Genomic DNA, 17,601 nt, shown 5'->3' with positions numbered 1-17,601 from the left:
CCAAAAGCTCCAGTACCTCCAGAACAGTGCTGCCAGAATCCAGATGAGCGCGTGGAAATATACCCCCGTCACCCCTATCCTATCCTATCCCCAATTTGGCTCCCTGTCTCCTACAGGACTGAGTTCCAAACCCTTCTCCTAACCTTTAAATGCATCCATGGTAATGCACCTCCCTACTGTACCATAAAGAACTCCCACACCACTCAAAGTGCAATCTTGGATCTGGAAACAGCCGGCTTCTTCATACCCCCAGGACTGAGCTTATAGCTCTTATGGGAGACCGGGCACAGAATCAGCGGCTGGCAGCTGTGCAGTCTATTTTGACTTTTACTGCTGTTAGCACGTACTTCTGTACTTTGCATGCAGTATGCTGTATGCATAAAAATGCATATTGCATAAATGCATATTCCTACTTCAAGTACCACAGAATGCTTTTATCACCTGCCGCCAGCGACAGCTGGGATTTTACCGCAGGCAAAATTCTGTTGTAAGTTTGAGATTTGGACCAATCAGGAGTAGCCACTACCATTGCACACTAGAACTAGAGGGCAGTAGATATTGCTCATTACATTACATTACATTACAGTCATTTAGGAGACGCTTTTATCCAAAGTGAGTAACAATAATTGCATTTAACGTAGGAAAAGCCAATGTACTACTACAGTAAGAGCATCTTCTTTCGAAAACAAGTGACTAAGAGCATAATCTAGTGCTGAAGGCAAAGTGCAAGAATAGCAATATAAAGTAATTAATGCAATACAATACCATACAATAAAATACAATAAGTGCTTAGGAGGAAGGATTGTTGTACAGTAGTACTTCTTGAAGAGATGAGTTTTGAGCCTGCGGTGAAAGATACGCAGCGACTCTAATGCCCTGACGTCAGTGGGCAGTTCGTTCCACCACTACGGGGCCAGGACAGAGAAGAGCCGTGACCGTGTCGATTGACCGCAGGAGCCTCGGAGTGACGGGGCAACCAGTCGCCCTGAGGTAGCAGAGCGTAGCGGCCTAGAGGTAGGAGGGGGCTGTTCCTTTCATTGCCCTGTAGGCTAGATATTGCTCATAAACATGCACCAGTTACTTCATCATGCTATTTGCACAAGAACAAACTGAAAGTATTAAATATGTCTGTTCTGTAGAGGCGTATTAAATGTACAGTATTGTCCTATTTTCAACCAGTTGAGAATGTTCTCCTCTAGCGAGCCACATGAAAATAACTACTTGCCTACCATTTCATTTAAAGGACCATACCGGTCTAAATAGGATTTGATCTCCTTAAACTAGTCACCCAACATATATCACATTATCGCAATCCATTTTCCGAAGTAAAGCTCATGTTAAAAGATGTTTGCATTTTCGTGTTTTACTTACATTTCAAAAGTTGAACATGATGGCTTTAAAACATATTTTTAAATTGTTCACTCGTTGCGCTGACAAACTCGTCCCAGTTAGTTTCAAATACTTTTCCGTATGGTCCTTTAAGTTAGTTTGCTTTCATAGACGTTTCAGTGACGTTGTAGTTGTACTTTTATCCTAACTTGGCTGGCTAGCAAAAATGTGTATTGGAAAAGTCGCAGCATCCTTACAGTAGCTGTTGATACTTTGATATACTACGCTAGCTAGCAAGCGCGTATCATGGAGGTAGCTATGGTAACAAACAACAATGTGTAGAAAGTGGAGGCACGTGGCAGTTCTCGTGACCACGCCTATATATATATATTTAAAGTGTTTTGTTGTCGCCTAAAGACAACTGGCAAGTGTAACATTCATCCACCATGTTACTCCTAATGGGGTTCAGGAAAAGAGGGCACATAGTGAGGAGGGTTAGAGAGAGATAAGATCCAGCTAAGCTCTTAATCACCACCAACCACTGATACAGGAAATAAGCCACTAGTGAAAATTAAATTGAGAAGCCAAACACTTTCACACTTTCACTCTTTGTCTATTTGTCTATCTACGATACATAAATGAATCTCAGCGGAAATAACCATCTCACTGTCCCATCACTTCGGAACAAAGACAAACTGGCACATAAATGATATTAGATCTCCTCTGGATGAATATTTCATGTTACATTTACACCCCTCTGTCAGTTCTGCTATTGTTATTTGGGAGCGTTTTATTGCTTTTTGCACTGAGAGGGGAGAGCAGTCAGCTGAGGGGTTTGAATAAGGACATTATGACAGCTTTACCAAGTATTGACCTTTTTAAAGAGCATACTCAGCATACTTATTTCTTTAACACCACATTTTGATCTGGACATCCTTCTCTAATGGCCATTGTCACAGTCAACTGAGTCTCCTTCTCATCTTATTATGAAATAGCCTACTATTGTCCAGAACTGTGCTTCCAGGGCCATAGTCATAAAACTTGCAATTTTCCTTGAAAACTTAGAATGAAAGTTAGAATGACTTTTTCTCAGAAGTGTGAGATTGTCTTTTTAATGTGTTGTTATTGTTAAATAGTCCCAGGGAGGACAGACTAGCTACTAAATACTGTTTGTTAATGAGGCTTGGAGATCAGCTTCACACATCAGTCAGGGAAACACAGGGTGGGTAGATTAGACTTAGCAATTAGTGACACCCCACACACACACACACACACACACACACACACACACACCCTTTCTGGTAAAACTGCTCAGAGAGAGAGAGAGAGAGAGATAGAGAGAGAGAGAGAGAGAGACAAGCCAAACCTCTTCAGTTCCCCATGCACACACACACACACACACACACACACACACACACACACACACACACACACACACATACACACACACACACAAGTCCCCTCCTCTGGAGCTCCAAGCCCCCCTTGAGCCTCTATTATTGTCTTCCCCCATAATGAGTCTCCTTGGTGGGCTTTGCCACCCTGACATTCAGCCTCTTCATAAACACAGAGCCAACTCCCCCGACTCTGCGAGGCCTGTTCACACAAGACAACACAACTCCTCCTCAAATGAACACTTTGTAATATAAGTCCAAATGAAGCACAGATGAAGGTGAAGAATTTAGGAGGGTTAGGAAGGACTCAAGGGGGATTAAGATATATATATATATATATATATATATATATATATATATATATATATATATATATATATATATATATTAATAATCTATAAACTTGAGGGATGATTCCCTTGTTAATCTTACTGATGGATTACCTGACTGGTATAACTATTATTAGTCAGACCGATGACCATATTGGGCTAGGATTAATGGCTGTACTGTATTCTGGCGTATTCCACAGGCTGAGTGAGTTCAGCCTCAAAGAAAAACTTCCACTTTTTGAATCCAGGTCGTCAGATCACCAGGAGGACTCGTCTCAGGAGACGTCTCTCCTACCGCTGACCTGCGGTCCTTGTAGCAACTCATAATGCGACTAGATATGGTGCTCAGAGAGCACAGACCTACGCCCATGAATGCATTTCATGGCTCTGTGTGCGTGCACGTGCGTGCGAGCAGGGAGTGTTTGGTGGTGCTGCGTTTGTTAGGTCGAGAGCTTTACGCCAGTCAAACCACGTGTCTCTGTCACCTTCCGATGTGGAGGTATGGTCGTTTCAATTCCCCCTATTGACAATGAATGGGGGGAATTATTGACAATGAATGTCGGGAATTCCCCCTATTGGTAATTGTCACGTGCACGACCCTAGCCTGGCTCGTACACAAACTATAGCTAGCTGTGGAGCAGTGACTTAAGCTTATCCAACAGTTCAGAAGGTAAAGTTATGCACATCCACAAGCTTACCCAACCCCTTGGCATGGAAGTGGAGTTACCTGACCCTAGTGAGTGTAGCTGGCCCTGGCTCCTAGCAAATATAGTCGCCAAGAGCAGGTTAGGAAAGGAAAAGGTAGCATCTTCCTGGCGCCGCCGTCGACTCAACGTAGCCACGGTACCTTCTGCCGAGTGCACGCAGATAGCCCCTCATCTATCTAAAATAATCCTACTCTAAACGATATCTTAAACCTAGCCTACCTAATATAACTAAGATATTGTTAGAATAATGAATGTGGGAATTGCCACATTCCCAAGTCCCAAAAAATGCAGCAGTACCAAACATGTCCTGCTTGTACGCATGTCTAAACATTACATTTACATTACAGTCATTTAGCAGACGCTTTTATCCAAAGCGACTAACAATAATTGCATTTAACGTAGGAAGAGCCAATGTACTACTACTTGCCAGAAGTCACAGGTGCATCTTCTCTCTAAAACAAGTGACTAAGAGCATAATCTAGTGCTGAAGGCAAAGTGCAAGAATAGCAATCTAAAGTACAGTGCAATATAATATAAACGCACAGAGCCTTGGAATGCAATCATGGCCGGAGGTCTGTGCACCGTTTCTAGTGAGAAATGTTTTGCACGATGAACCTAACTGTAGCAACACCACATAAGGGCTGTCGCTGCAGTCAGGTTCATAACCCATTTCTCATAACATAATACCTTGTTTGCTTTATACACAAAGCTGTTCATCTTCAAGTTCGTAGAGGTCCAGATCAATCAACCTGCTCAGTTGGTCTCAGGCTAACACAGTCACATCCCTCTTCTCATACAGCTTTTGCACGTTGAACCATGCCGATTCACAACAGTGTTGTTTACAGTGTGGGGCCCAGACCATAATTTCTGCCACAAAACCATTTCCTGAAATATTCCAATCTTTCACCCAGGTTCCACTCTCAAAGCATGAACATAAAGTATGATGTCATTGGTGGGTTGCACAAGATTGGAATATTTCCGGAAATTGTTTTGTGGCAGAAATTATGGTCTTGGTGTTTTTTTGTGCAGCCCCATATGTCCATGCTTGGAGAGTGGAACCTGGGTGATTGATCCAGCCTAGGGTCATTATGCAGTAAGTGTTTGCTGGTAAATGTTTTGACCTGTTCGAGAGAGAAGCTTCAGATGCTGTTTTAGAGAAGCCTGATTTCCTCTGGGCCCCAGTTAATGGTTATCAGAGATCAATAACATCAATAACATTCCTCTGAATGCAGACATTATTGTGTTTCACCACTCATTTACACGCATAATGGGGGCAGACAGCCAATACACAGTCATCTATCCTCACTTCCACTCTGGAAACCAGGAACCATATTATTCCCCTGTGATCAGTTTGGGATTGGGGATCAATCACAAGGTGGGAAGCTGGAGGAATATACTAATATATCAATATACGGCTGTACAACTATGTGATGACTTTTACTGCTCTGTCAGCAGAGAGAGAGATTGGTGTGTGTGTGTGTGTGTGTGTGTGTGTGTGTGTGTGTGTGTGTGCGTGTGTGTGTGGCTGAGCAAGAAAAGACAGACCACTAGTGCAGCAACCTCCGAAGGCTATTGAAATGTGTTCTAGAGGGGAACACTGTTCAGCACATGAGCTACAGTACGAGCTATCATTATCTACACATGAGCTACAGTACGAGCTATCATTATCTACACATGAGCTACAGTAGGAGCTATCATTATCTGCACCTGAGCTACAGTACGAGCTATCATTATCTGCACCTGAGCTACAGTACGAGCTATCATTATCAGCACATGAGCTACAGTACGAGCTATCATTATCTGCACCTGAGCTACAGTACGAGCTATCATTATCAGCACATGAGCTACAGTACGAGCTATCATTATTTGCACATGAGCTACAGTAGGAGCTATCATTATCTGCACCTGAGCTACAGTACGAGCTATCATTATCTACACATGAGCTACAGTAGGAGCTATCATTATCTGCACATGAGCTACAGTAGGAGCTATCATTATCTGCACATGAGCTACAGTAGGAGCTATCATTATCTGCACATTAGCTACAGTAGAAGCTATCATTATCTGCACATGAGCTACAGTAGGAGCTATCATTATCTGCACATGAGCTACAGTAGGAGCTATCATTATCTGCACATTAGCTACAGTAGAAGCTATCATTATCTGCACATTAGCTACAGTAGGAGCTATCATTATCTGCACATGAGCTACAGTAGGAGCTATCATTATTTGCACATTAGCTACAGTAGGAGCTATCATTATCTGCACCTGAGCTACAGTACGAGCTATCATTATCAGCACATGAGCTACAGTACGAGCTATCATTATTTGCACATGAGCTACAGTAGGAGCTATCATTATCAGCACATGAGCTACAGTACGAGCTATCATTATTTGCACATGAGCTACAGTAGGAGCTATCATTATCTGCACCTGAGCTACAGTACGAGCTATCATTATCTACACATGAGCTACAGTAGGAGCTATCATTATCTGCACATGAGCTACAGTAGGAGCTATCATTATCTGCACATGAGCTACAGTAGGAGCTATCATTATCTGCACATTAGCTACAGTAGAAGCTATCATTATCTGCACATGAGCTACAGTAGGAGCTATCATTATCTGCACATGAGCTACAGTAGGAGCTATCATTATCTGCACATTAGCTACAGTAGAAGCTATCATTATCTGCACATTAGCTACAGTAGGAGCTATCATTATCTGCACATGAGCTACAGTACGAGCTATCATTATCTGCGAGCAGGCTGGGATGGAGAGAGTGTGGGAGGGAAAACAAGACACAGAAAGAGAGAGAGAGGTTGCTACTGTATAGGTCAGGGAGAGGGGGATAATCCTTTCTGATAATCCTATCATTTATTCCCAGTTGATACAGTGCTTATGTTATAAATAAATAAAAACCACTATGGTCCTGTTTCTCTGCCGCCCATAATGGCCACTGCCCTCAAAATGACCCACACCTGGATCAAATATTATTTGAAAATCTTTCAAACAATTTCAAATTCTAAAGGGCATATATTTCTCTTGGACAGATTGTTGTTAGAGGGACTGCCTCTGGAGTTTGCCGAAGCAGATGGTCTTGATACTTGATAGAGTATTGATATATATACTTGATAACTTCTCTGACGCCTCTGGGAGGAGAGCACACTGTCACCATGTCTTATTTCTTCTTGTTTTAAAATGAACGACACAACTAAGAAGAAAACCCCAAGGTAATATCTTTTAAAAGACGACTGATTAATGACAGTAGTTGTATATTTAGCAGTTACAGTAGTGTAGAGTAGTAGAGTTCTGTGTGTGTGCGTGTGTGTGTGTGTGTGTGTGTGTGTGTGTGTGTGTGTGTGTGTGTGTGTGTGTGTGTGTGTGTGTGTGTGTGGCACAAAGGCATTGGCAAGGTTCTATTCGATGTATGTGGTGATTGGCGGGAATTTTTATTTTTTTTTATTTTTTTAGCGCTGTGATGAGGCATTGCTTCCTGTATCCATAGGCTGAAAGGCTTGAGCATCTATTATTGTGTTCAGGTTGTGTTCTCGTCAAACGTGAGCACAAATAAAGGTATCAGAATGTGGATTTGAGTGCTGGAGCGGGCCTGTGGGTCCAGTAGCAGATGGTTCTGTGACTGTGGGACGTCTGTTAGGTGTATTAAGGCTTGTGGCGTGACTCTAATCCTGGTTGATACAGCGTGTCTGCCCTGACCCTGTCCCGTCCTCTTTGTCCTTCAGAGAGCATAACACACACACACACGCACACACACACACACACACACACACACACACACACACACACACACACACACACACACACACACCTTCTCCCACATGCTGTTTTACTGTACTCTACAGTACGTTTCATCTTTCTCTCACAGTGGCCAGCAGGTCATGCCTAAGCTTCAATGGTGGCCTGGTAGTGAAGGTCCAGCTCTTTTCTTCAGCTCTTTGTCTCCCTCTACAGGACAATAATATATCTTCCTTGTGTACTCCATCATCATCAGGTCATCCACAGACAGGCCTTCCATCTTTATCTCCAGTGATCCACATCCTCCATACACCCATACCACTATTAAATCCCACACATCACAGTTCATTAGAGTGTTAATTTGTGTGTGTGTGTGTGTGTGTATGCGTGTGTGTGTGTGCGTGTGTGTGTGCATGCACGTGTCCAGGGGTGTGTTTCCACTGCCTGATTGATGTGGTCCCAGTGAAGAACGAGGATGGTATGGTCATCATGTTCATCCTGAACTTTGAACTCCCGACCGACCCCAGACCAAGCCACAGCTCCACCAGAGAGTTCACACAAAAGCTGTCCTTCCCCTGGTTCAGCGTGGGTAAGACCAACACGCTGTTTACTTGTGTGTGTGTGTGTGTGTGTGTGTGTGTCGACAAGACATCCTGATCGATGTGATCCCTTGGTAATGCTGAGTGCAGTACATGCAATTCATTTGTTCTCTCCTCTCACCCCTCGCCCTCCTAACCTCTGACCCCCCTTCCAGCTCGCCGCCGCAGGCTCCGCCTCCTCCTGCGGTCCCTCGGCAGCAGTAAAGGCTCCCTGCAGGACGACCCGGAACTGGCCCGCCCCCGCCACCTCCCCGCCCTGGGTCACGAGTCCGTGGCTCTGGACAAGCTGCTGTCCCTGCCTGACCACCAGCGCCTGGGCGGGTCTTCGGGCTTGCTCCTCTGGGACGACGACGACGGCGATGACGACGATGACCCCTTCAGCCCCCTCCCCTCCCCCCGTCTGCGTGTCCTGAATAGTCCCTCCCCCGGCCGGTCACGTGGCAGCCTGGGAAGCATGAGACACGCCTCCTCGGTGGATGAGATCAAGACCAGGAGGACGTTCCTGGAGAGGAGGCAGTGCACTTCACTCAGTAGCAGAGGTAGGTAGGATCAGAACCAGCAACACAGGGACAAACTGACCTCCACCCTGTAAAACCCGTCGGTCAGCGCGGGAACCTTCCTTCACCTTCTGCTCTCTTCTCTGGCCACTCCCTCTACGCACACTCCCAGGTCACATGACCCGTCAGACCAGCATGCCCAACGCCGCCTTGGAGTCGGACCCCATCCGCCTATGCGGCTTCAACGTGGACGCGCACGGCGAGCCCTTTGCGGCGTGCCCGCCCGGAGAGATCGACATCATCGCGCCCCTCATCCTCATGGACCGCACTCACAACGTCACGGAGAAAATGACCCAGGTCAGTCGCGCCGCTCCTTTCTCATGTAATCACCATGTGTTCACCTGTAATCTACAAAAGTGTACAAAATAGAGTGTCAGTGAGGGTCTCGCGCCTTGTTGATGAGGCCAGTTACAGTCGAAAAGAAACTGTTTTTATGCTTTGACGTTTTGGTCCTGATGGACTGCAGCCTCCTGCCAACGCCGAGTGTTTCAAAGAGTTTGTGACCAGGGTGGGAGAGGTAGGTCTCTTTCTTGCCCGCCTCAGGGCCCTGGTGGCGTGCAGTTCTTGGAGGGATGCTAGGTTGCAGCCAATCACCCTCTCAGCAGAGTGGATGATGCGCTGCAGTCTGGCCTTGTCCTTGGCTGTGGCAGCAGCGTACCAGATGGTGATGGAGGAGGTGATGATGGACTCAATGATGGAGGTGTAGAAGTGTACCATCATTGGCTTTGGCAGGTTGAAATTCTTGCCTCAGGAAGTACATCTGATGTACTTCCTGGTGGGGGAAAGGTGGGGCTGGGTTTCTTTCTGAATCCACAACCATTTCCACTGTCTTTAGAGTGTCGAGCTCCAGGTTGTTTTTGCCACACCATGGTCAAACTCCCACCTGTAGACGATCTCATCCCCATCAGAGATGAGCCCAATGAGGGTGGTGTTGTCAGCAAACTTCAGGAGCTTGTCAGACTGGTGGCTGGAGGTGCAGCTGTTGGTGTTCAGGGAGAAGAGTAGGGGGGAAAGGACGCAGCCTTGCGGGGAACCGATGCTGATTGTCCTGCAGTCAGAGATGTGTTTCCCCAACTTCACATGCTGCTTCCTGACAGATAGGAAGTCGGTGATCCACAGAGCCGGGAGGATGGTATTAAAGGTAGAGCTGAAGTCCACAAACAGCATCCTGGTGTAGGTTCAGGTACTGGAGGATGAAGTGGAGGGCCATGTTTACTGCATCGTCCACAGACCTGTTGGCTCTGTAGTCAAACTGCAGGGGGAGGGCTCAAGGTCGATGGCCAGGCAGAAGTCTTTAGTGAAGTGTGGGACTTTCGGTGTGTAGTTGATGATGATATGTCTGAGGCCCTTCCAGATCCAGGCCCAGTTGTTTTCTGAGAAGTGCTGTTGACGTTTCTCAGTGTGCATTTGTTTAGCATCTCTCACCGCCTAGCTAAACCTGTACTTAGCCTCTTTAAACCAGTCCTGGTCCCCACTCTATACCATTTCTCCTTTTCCAACCTTACCTGTCTGAGTTTAGCTGTGAACCAGGGTTTGTCGTTGTTGTAGCTAACCCTGGTGCATGTTGGTACACATACAGTACATCCTCACAGTAGCTGACGAATAAACTGGACGTGAGCTGCTACAGGGATTCCAGTGTAGAGAACGGAGTAGTAATTAAAAACAAATCTCCTAAAAAGACTTTGTTAGTGAAATCGATGCCTTATTTGCAGCCGTCATGAACATCTTCAGAGCTACAGTATCTCAGATGGTTTTATTAATGTCAAAACTGACATTCAGAGTCATTTTAGATGTGAACAAAAGTGCCGTGATAGTTTGATTGTTGATTTCCCAAACATATTCTGTTTATTTCAGACACATCACATCCATAATGGAGCAATGTCACATCCATAATGTTGTTTTTTTCAACGTTTAACATTTATATTTTTATGTTCAGCCAAGACTCCTTCATCATGTGGATATTAAACCATCTGCATTAGACTTAAAACTTCAGAGTTAAAAAGAAAAGTATTAAAAAAAGTATAGTCTCCAGAAAATGACTGTCATTTCCCATCATATCCATAACGCATGTCTTTTTTATATTTTTTGTGGCTTAATTTATTTATAAAAAGTTTTGCCCCTCTATTCTCCCCATTGGGTGCTCTGAGAATATCCATTAGACATTTAAAACGTTTAAAAAGAATTGTACTTTAACTGAGACATTTTGCTTGTCATTGCTGAGAGCCACAGGCCTGCAGGAATGTTTGAAGCTGGATATATGTCTAAATTACCAGATTTATGGCACAGATCTCCATAGCATATCTGTGAGAAAGGGCCATATCCTTACTGTACAGTGAGGAGAGGAGTTAATGATTCCTTTTCAATTCCATTTCAAGGGACCAGTCCTTGGGCTAGAGAGGGTTCTGACAGGTTAACTGTGGGTTTGAAAGGAAGCAGTCCAAATGAACCACGTTAACTCCTGTATGAGCTCTGATTGATTGGTTATTGCATACTGGAGACAACAATGTCTCTGGCTTGGGCCAGAGGCCTGCAGATCTAGATCAGATATAGCTGATAGATATAACCCACATTCCTGTGAATGCAAACAATTGAAGTCCGCACGCTGCTCCAAGGTATATTTATCCCAAAAAGGTATATTTAACCCAAAAAACAACGTTTCGACCCAAGGTGGGTCTTCGTCAGTGTGTCAGTGAATTGGTCTGATGTTGAGGAAGAGTCCATCATCATGTCATGTCTATAATCTGTCTTCTTATCCAGGCTGTTGGTAGCAGCCTTGAAACCTCTGTCCAAGCATGTGCGAGCTTATATGTTCTCACATCACAACAGGCTTAGAGTTTTTCTGCCTGTATTTAGGAATCAGGTGAACTGTGGCATGATCAGAGGGTCCCAGTGTAGCATGGGTAGGCACTGTTTATGTAATGTAGTGTAGGCATGATCTAGAGCAGGCATTCCCAAACTGTGAGGCGGGCCTCCCCTGGGGGGCCCCAAAGGAATTCAGGGGAGGCGCGGAGGGATGGGACGGTTACCGGTGTCACGGTGAACCGCGGTGAAAACAGTACAACCGGTTAAATTTTCATTTCTCAAGATAACCGTGCATAAAAAAATAAAAATATAACTGTGCATGACTACGTCACTGAAAAAAAATTGTGGCTCACGGCTCACAAAGTATAAATTAGGCTTAAGAAACCAGTCCCTAAGGACTATTTTGACCATGATGTAATACTGTATCTGCTCTCTCTCTCTATATCTCGTTATTCCATTGTCTGTCCAGTGCGTGGCAGCACTATCTAAAGAGTAACACAACTGTTATTGGGCTTACCAGGGCCCAATAATAATATTCTTGGGTGAGCAGTTTGAAAGTCATGCCAAGCCATAACATTACATAAATATAATTCCAAACTGCCACAAAACCCCCAACTGCTCACCAACTGGCCCTGCGTCTGCATGGTTGGATGTTTACTCTACTGTTGAAGGTCTACCAGGTCCATTGTGTGTGTGTGCGTGTGTGTGTGTGTGCGTGCGTGTGTGCGTGCGTGCGCACGATTACACTGCACAATTATCCTCGAGACAGCCTTCCCCCAAAGGCCACTTTTTCACCACATGTATACACAGTATTCAACCATATCAGCTACAGTTTGCTGTTGAAAGGTTTATCAAATGGCACAAAGCGAATGACGCTGTTTGTTCAAGGCCATCTGCTATAGCCTAATACTGCTACTGTGTTACACACCCCAGGGCCTTTCAGCTGCTAGTCAGACAAGGCTGGAGGGGGTAGTACTGTAGTATTGACTGAAGGAAAAGTGTTGTCATTCATATAGCCCATTTGCTGTCCTTGTACAGTTTTTATATATGTGGGCATTAAGAAGTATGTTCTCAAAGTTCATTGAAAAATGGGTATATCTGTGTCCACTCGGCTCTATTTGCCAACACTAGGATTTTCGCAACGTAGTGTGCGACTACAAAATTGTAGCAAAATAGTGGACAAATCGCACAGTCTACGCCTGGCTTTACTGATATTACTGGTCCCAGTTACCAACAGCAACTTTACCAACGAGGGGCATGCACATTGGGTCCGGGAAACTGGAAAAAAATATGCGATAATAAACCTGTTTAAATAAAGCCCATATCCACCGGTATTTGTAAAGCCCCTGTCTCTGGGTTAAAATTATTTCAGAAAATAACAATAAAAATGATGATTTAAAAAAATACTTTTTTTTAGGGGTGCTAAGATGAAATCTAGGGGGGCTTGAGCCCCCTAAAAAGGGTCTAAAATGGCCCGTGTACATATCCTGACTCAGGCTGACCCAGTTTTCTGTACCACCAGACCCAGGGACGAGGCCGGCATACATTACTCACTCTACTGTGCTCTGCTTGTGATAACACACAGCCGGGGGTCCCTCGGGAGGGGCTGGATATAGGCAGGGAGATGGAATTAGAACAAGATACTTAGCCTACACACTCTCTCTCTGCAGAGGTGGCTCTATGATAGATTTCAGAGAGCTAGAATTCAGTGTGATTAGAACTGGGTCTGTATTTAATAAACAGGAGTGCTGATCTAGGAACACAGCAGATCCTAAATCAGCACTCTTACTTTTGAAAGTTTTTTTTTTTCCCCCAAGTAGTACAGTCGATGTGAGAATGGATTTAAAAAATATGGTGAACAGACACTGATGCACATGACAAGATACATGGAAGAGAAAAAAAAGATTCGTTAAAAAAGTCGAGGGAGAAGTACATTGTTAAAAGTTTTGTGAATTAGAGCCCAGGATTCTGGACCATGAACTATTTCCCTGTCTGCCAGGGTAGAATACATTATATTGGAACATAGTGTGCTGAAGGAATGAGCAGTAAGAAAGGTGTGGGAACAATCAAGACACACACACACACACACACACACATACTCTCACACACCTCATCAGACAGCTCCAATCACTCCTACTGTATTTCAGCTAGTTGTCAGCTAGTCCCATTTCAGCTCCCCTACTGTCGTAATCTTAAAGTTGTCTAGTTTGAGGGACTGGGAGGAAACTGTCCAACATACAGTAAGATATGAGACGTGGGTTTGGACCATCGTCGGTATGTGTGTTTATGTACGTTATAATGAGCAGCTTTCGCCTCTGGGACCTGCCTGCGCTGGTTTTAATGGCAGCCGCTTACCAGCTTTCCAACTGTGGTAGTGCAGATGATATGGTCAGCCTCTGTATAAATCTTACCAGCTTTCAAACTGTGGTAGGCGGTATGGTCATCCTCTGTATAAACCTCTCGGGGCCTGGTTGAGCTCATTAGGGCTGTGGTGTTTTTGCTGTGTGAGTAATAGGATGTAAATAAACCGGAGCATTATGAATAGGGCAAACACACACCAGTGTGTCACTTTGGTTGTTCAGTAGATATAAACAAGGGAACCCTCCAAAGCCTCAGGGTCCCATTACCTGTTCCACTGCCCCCATTCCATCAAGCTGGAGTTGGCTGGAGACCCAGCTCTGTATACACCATCCATCTGGGGTGACCTACACTTCTCTCTCCTCCCTCTGCTCCTCCCTCTTCTCCCCTGCTGCTCTTTCCTCTGGTCCCCATCTCTCTTCTTTCTCTTCTCTCCCCTCCTCTCCTCTCATCTCCTCTCCTCTCTTCTCCTGTCCTCTCCTCTCTTTTTCTCTCTTCTCCTTTCCTCTTCTCTTCTCTTCTCATCTCTTCTCATCTCTTCTCTTCTCTCTTCTCCTTTCCTCTTCTCTCATTTCCTCTTTTCTCCCTTCCTCTCCTCTCTTCTCATCCATATCCTCTAAGTTGTATTCATCTTCTACAGTAGTGTTATCAATCAATCAGACAGTCCAGGTGTTAACCCTAACCTCCTACAGTAGTGTTACATTACATTAGTCATTTAACTGACACTTTTATCCAAAGCGACTAACAATAATTAAATTTAATGTAGGAAAAGCCAATGTATTACTACTTGCCAGAACTCACAGGTGCATCTCCTTTCTAAAACAAGTGACCAAGAGCACAATCTAGTGCTGAAGGAAATGTGCAAGAATAGAAATCTAAAATAGAGCCGCAAGCCGCAATGATCGAGGTCCAAGCACTTTGCAAAGATAAAAATAGAGACATGGCTAAAAGGTTTTGACGGGATGAATTATGAATTGAATGAAATTCTGTTTACTTAAGTTAAATATATAGCCTACTTTTTGTATTTACTTTGCACATATTGGATATTTGAGATTTGTCACAGGAGATTGAGAAATTGAGCTTGAAAATGAACAAAGCACAGGATATGGCCAAGGGGCCATAGCAACCTGGGGATTTGAACCATTAACCTCTGAATCTGAAGCGTTCACAACAGATGCACAGAAACAGGAGGGTGCATCTACTCAAGGGGACGTAGCAAGCTGGGAATTTGAACTGTTAACCTCTGAATCTCCAGAGAAGGCAATTTACCACTCCGCCACCAGGCTTTTCACATAGGACAACTTGAGGCAATAGTATTACATGTGCAAAACTGGGTTCTTTCTCTTTTTAAAATTTAAATCATTATAATAGTCAAACCGTTGGAGATAAAAATTTAAGAAAAGTCACACATCATTATCCTGGTTTCGGGTTTGTTGTCAAATATTTTGGTGAAATTTGTTAAAGGATTAGATGAAATAGAAAATGTTGTGCATACAGTACAAATTACAGCAAGATACTGAACATTGCTGAGTATTCATTGTTTGACCGATCTGAATGCCGTAAAATAAATTCAGCTCAGTAGGATGCACGGGTGATTTATTTAGATTTTTTGAAGTTTGGAATGTGAAATGTCTAGAAATGCAGATTTGTTGTAAAAAGCCACGCCCACTTTATTCAATCATTACCAAAGTGTAAGCTTATGATTGAGTAATGACCCTAGATCATGTGAGCCAAATTTGGTATGAATCCATGTAGCAGGGGCAGGGAGGGCAGAGGTAACGGCAGAGGAAAGGTCAGTAGGGGAGAGCGAGCGGAGGTGGCTACGGGTAGTAACCGTGTGGGTAGGAGGAGGAATTACGTGGGAAGAGGGGAGGGAGAGGGAGTAGGACATGAAAGTGGTCAGAGAGATGGAGGGGGGAGACAGAGAGGTTAGGGGTGGAACAGTGTCTAGTGAAGATGAGATCCAGCTGGTTGCCGGCTTTGTGAGTACAGTAGGAGGAGAACAGGAGAGGTGAAGGATTAGAAGCAGAGGTGAAGATCAAAGAAGGAGAGGAAAGAGAGAAGAGGTTCCAATTTCTCACTTTGGACGTTGAAGTCGCCGAGAAGGATGAGTGCGGACCCATCATCAGGGAAGTGAGAAATTAGTGTATCAAGCTCCTCCAGGAACTCACCAAGGTGGCCTTGTGGGCGATACACAACAGCAATGGTGAGCTTGATTGGACATATGGGCGGCTGTAGCTCAGTTGGTAGAGCGGGTCGTTCAGTGATCGAAGGGTCAGTGGTTCGAATCCCAGCTCCGACTGTCCACATGTCGAAGTGTCCTTGAGCAAGACACCTAACCCCAAATTGCTCCCAATGAGCAGGTTAGCACCTTGCATGGCAGCTACCGCCATTGGTGTGTGAATGTGTGTGTGAATGGGTGAATGAGAGGCCATTGTAAAGCGCTTTGAGTGCCGCTAAGGTGGAAAAGCGCTATATAAGTGCAGTCCATTTACCATTACCATTTACATATGACAGAGACAGCATGGAATTCAAAAGAGGGCGGGGAAAACTGTGGAATAGAGAAGAGAGAATATTTCCATTTCTGGGAAATAAGCAGGCTAGTACCACCACCGCGCCTCGCAGCTCTGGGAGTGTGAGAGAAGGAGTACACATCTGACAGGGCTGCGGGTGTGGCAGTGTTCTCTGGTGTGATTCATGTCTCGGGGAGAGCAATACAGTTAGGGAGGGAGAGAGAGGATGCATAAATTCAGCTTTGGGCCCCGTCAACTGGCAATTCCAAAGTCCCCCTGTCACCACTTGCTCGCTATGAGTTGAGAGAGTAGGATAGATGAGGTTAGAGGGGTTACGGAGTCTGGGGGTGACCCAATGTCTGCGTGACCCCCGGGGAGTCAGTCAGTCAGTGAGTCAGTCAGTCAGTCAGACAGTCAGTCAGTCAGACAGACAGTCAGTCAGTCAGTCAGTCAGTCAGTCAGTCAGTCAGTCAGTCAGTCAGTGAGTCAGTCAGTCAGTCAGTCAGTCAGTCAGTCAGTCAGTCAGTCAGTCCAGGTATTAACCCTAACCTCCTACAGTATAGTGTTATCAGTTAGTCAGACAGTACTGACCTCCTACAGTATAGTGTTATCAGTCAGTCAGACAGTACTGACCTCCTACAGTATAGTGTTATCAGTCAGTCAGACAGTACTGACCTCCTACAGTATAGTGTTATCAGTTAGTCAGACAGTACTGACCTCCTACAGTATAGTGTTATCAGTTAGTCAGACAGTACTCACCTCCTACAGTATAGTGTTATCAGTCAGTCAGACAGTCCAGGTGGAGGTGAAGGAGAGGGACTCGGTCAGATGAATGTACCAGGCTCAGGCCAGCGTACCAGGCTCAGCTCTGCCTCCGACAGGCACTGTAGTATTCAGTAGCAACATCTATCTGACCTGTGTGGTCGAACCGGGAGGCAACCACTGCTCTGCTTCTTGACAGGCGGGCTGAGGGAGCCGACGCTGAGCTGTCAACTCAGTACAGGTGTTCTGGCCTCATTCAGAGTCGCGTATCGCTCATCACCTGTCGGGCCAGGACTCCTAATTGTTCCTGTGAAAGGGGGTGGATGGAGACAGGTGGATGCAATGATATGGAGAGAGGACCAGAGAGAGAGAGAGAGAATGAGAGAGAGAGAGAGAGATGGAGACAGAGAGGAGAGAGAGAGGGGGGGGGGGTGGAGAGAGAGGGGAGGACAGCCAGGCAACTAATATTGTAACATGATATTACCACATTGTAAT

General features: G+C 45.1%; 1 protein-coding gene across 1 annotated transcript in view; it reads left to right on the top strand.

Moving 5' to 3' along the window:
* Positions 1-17,601, top strand: part of LOC311325572 (voltage-gated inwardly rectifying potassium channel KCNH6-like) — a gene marked incomplete at both ends in the record, with an annotated part of 56,917 nt that overhangs the window by 9,287 nt on the left and 30,029 nt on the right. Inside the window, 3 exons of the mRNA XM_084458293.1 lie at positions 7,943-8,104; positions 8,270-8,653; positions 8,784-8,968. Coding sequence (XP_084314419.1) covers positions 7,943-8,104; positions 8,270-8,653; positions 8,784-8,968 — 731 coding nt within the window. The remainder of the gene's footprint in view (positions 1-7,942; positions 8,105-8,269; positions 8,654-8,783; positions 8,969-17,601) is intronic.

This window comes from Borostomias antarcticus (assembly GCF_949987555.1).
Source record: "Borostomias antarcticus genome assembly, chromosome: 24".
In the NCBI taxonomy this organism is placed as follows: Eukaryota; Metazoa; Chordata; class Actinopteri; order Stomiiformes; family Stomiidae; genus Borostomias; species Borostomias antarcticus.
The sequence above is the reverse complement of the archived record's forward strand: the minus strand, read 5'-3'. Positions and strand labels throughout refer to the sequence as shown.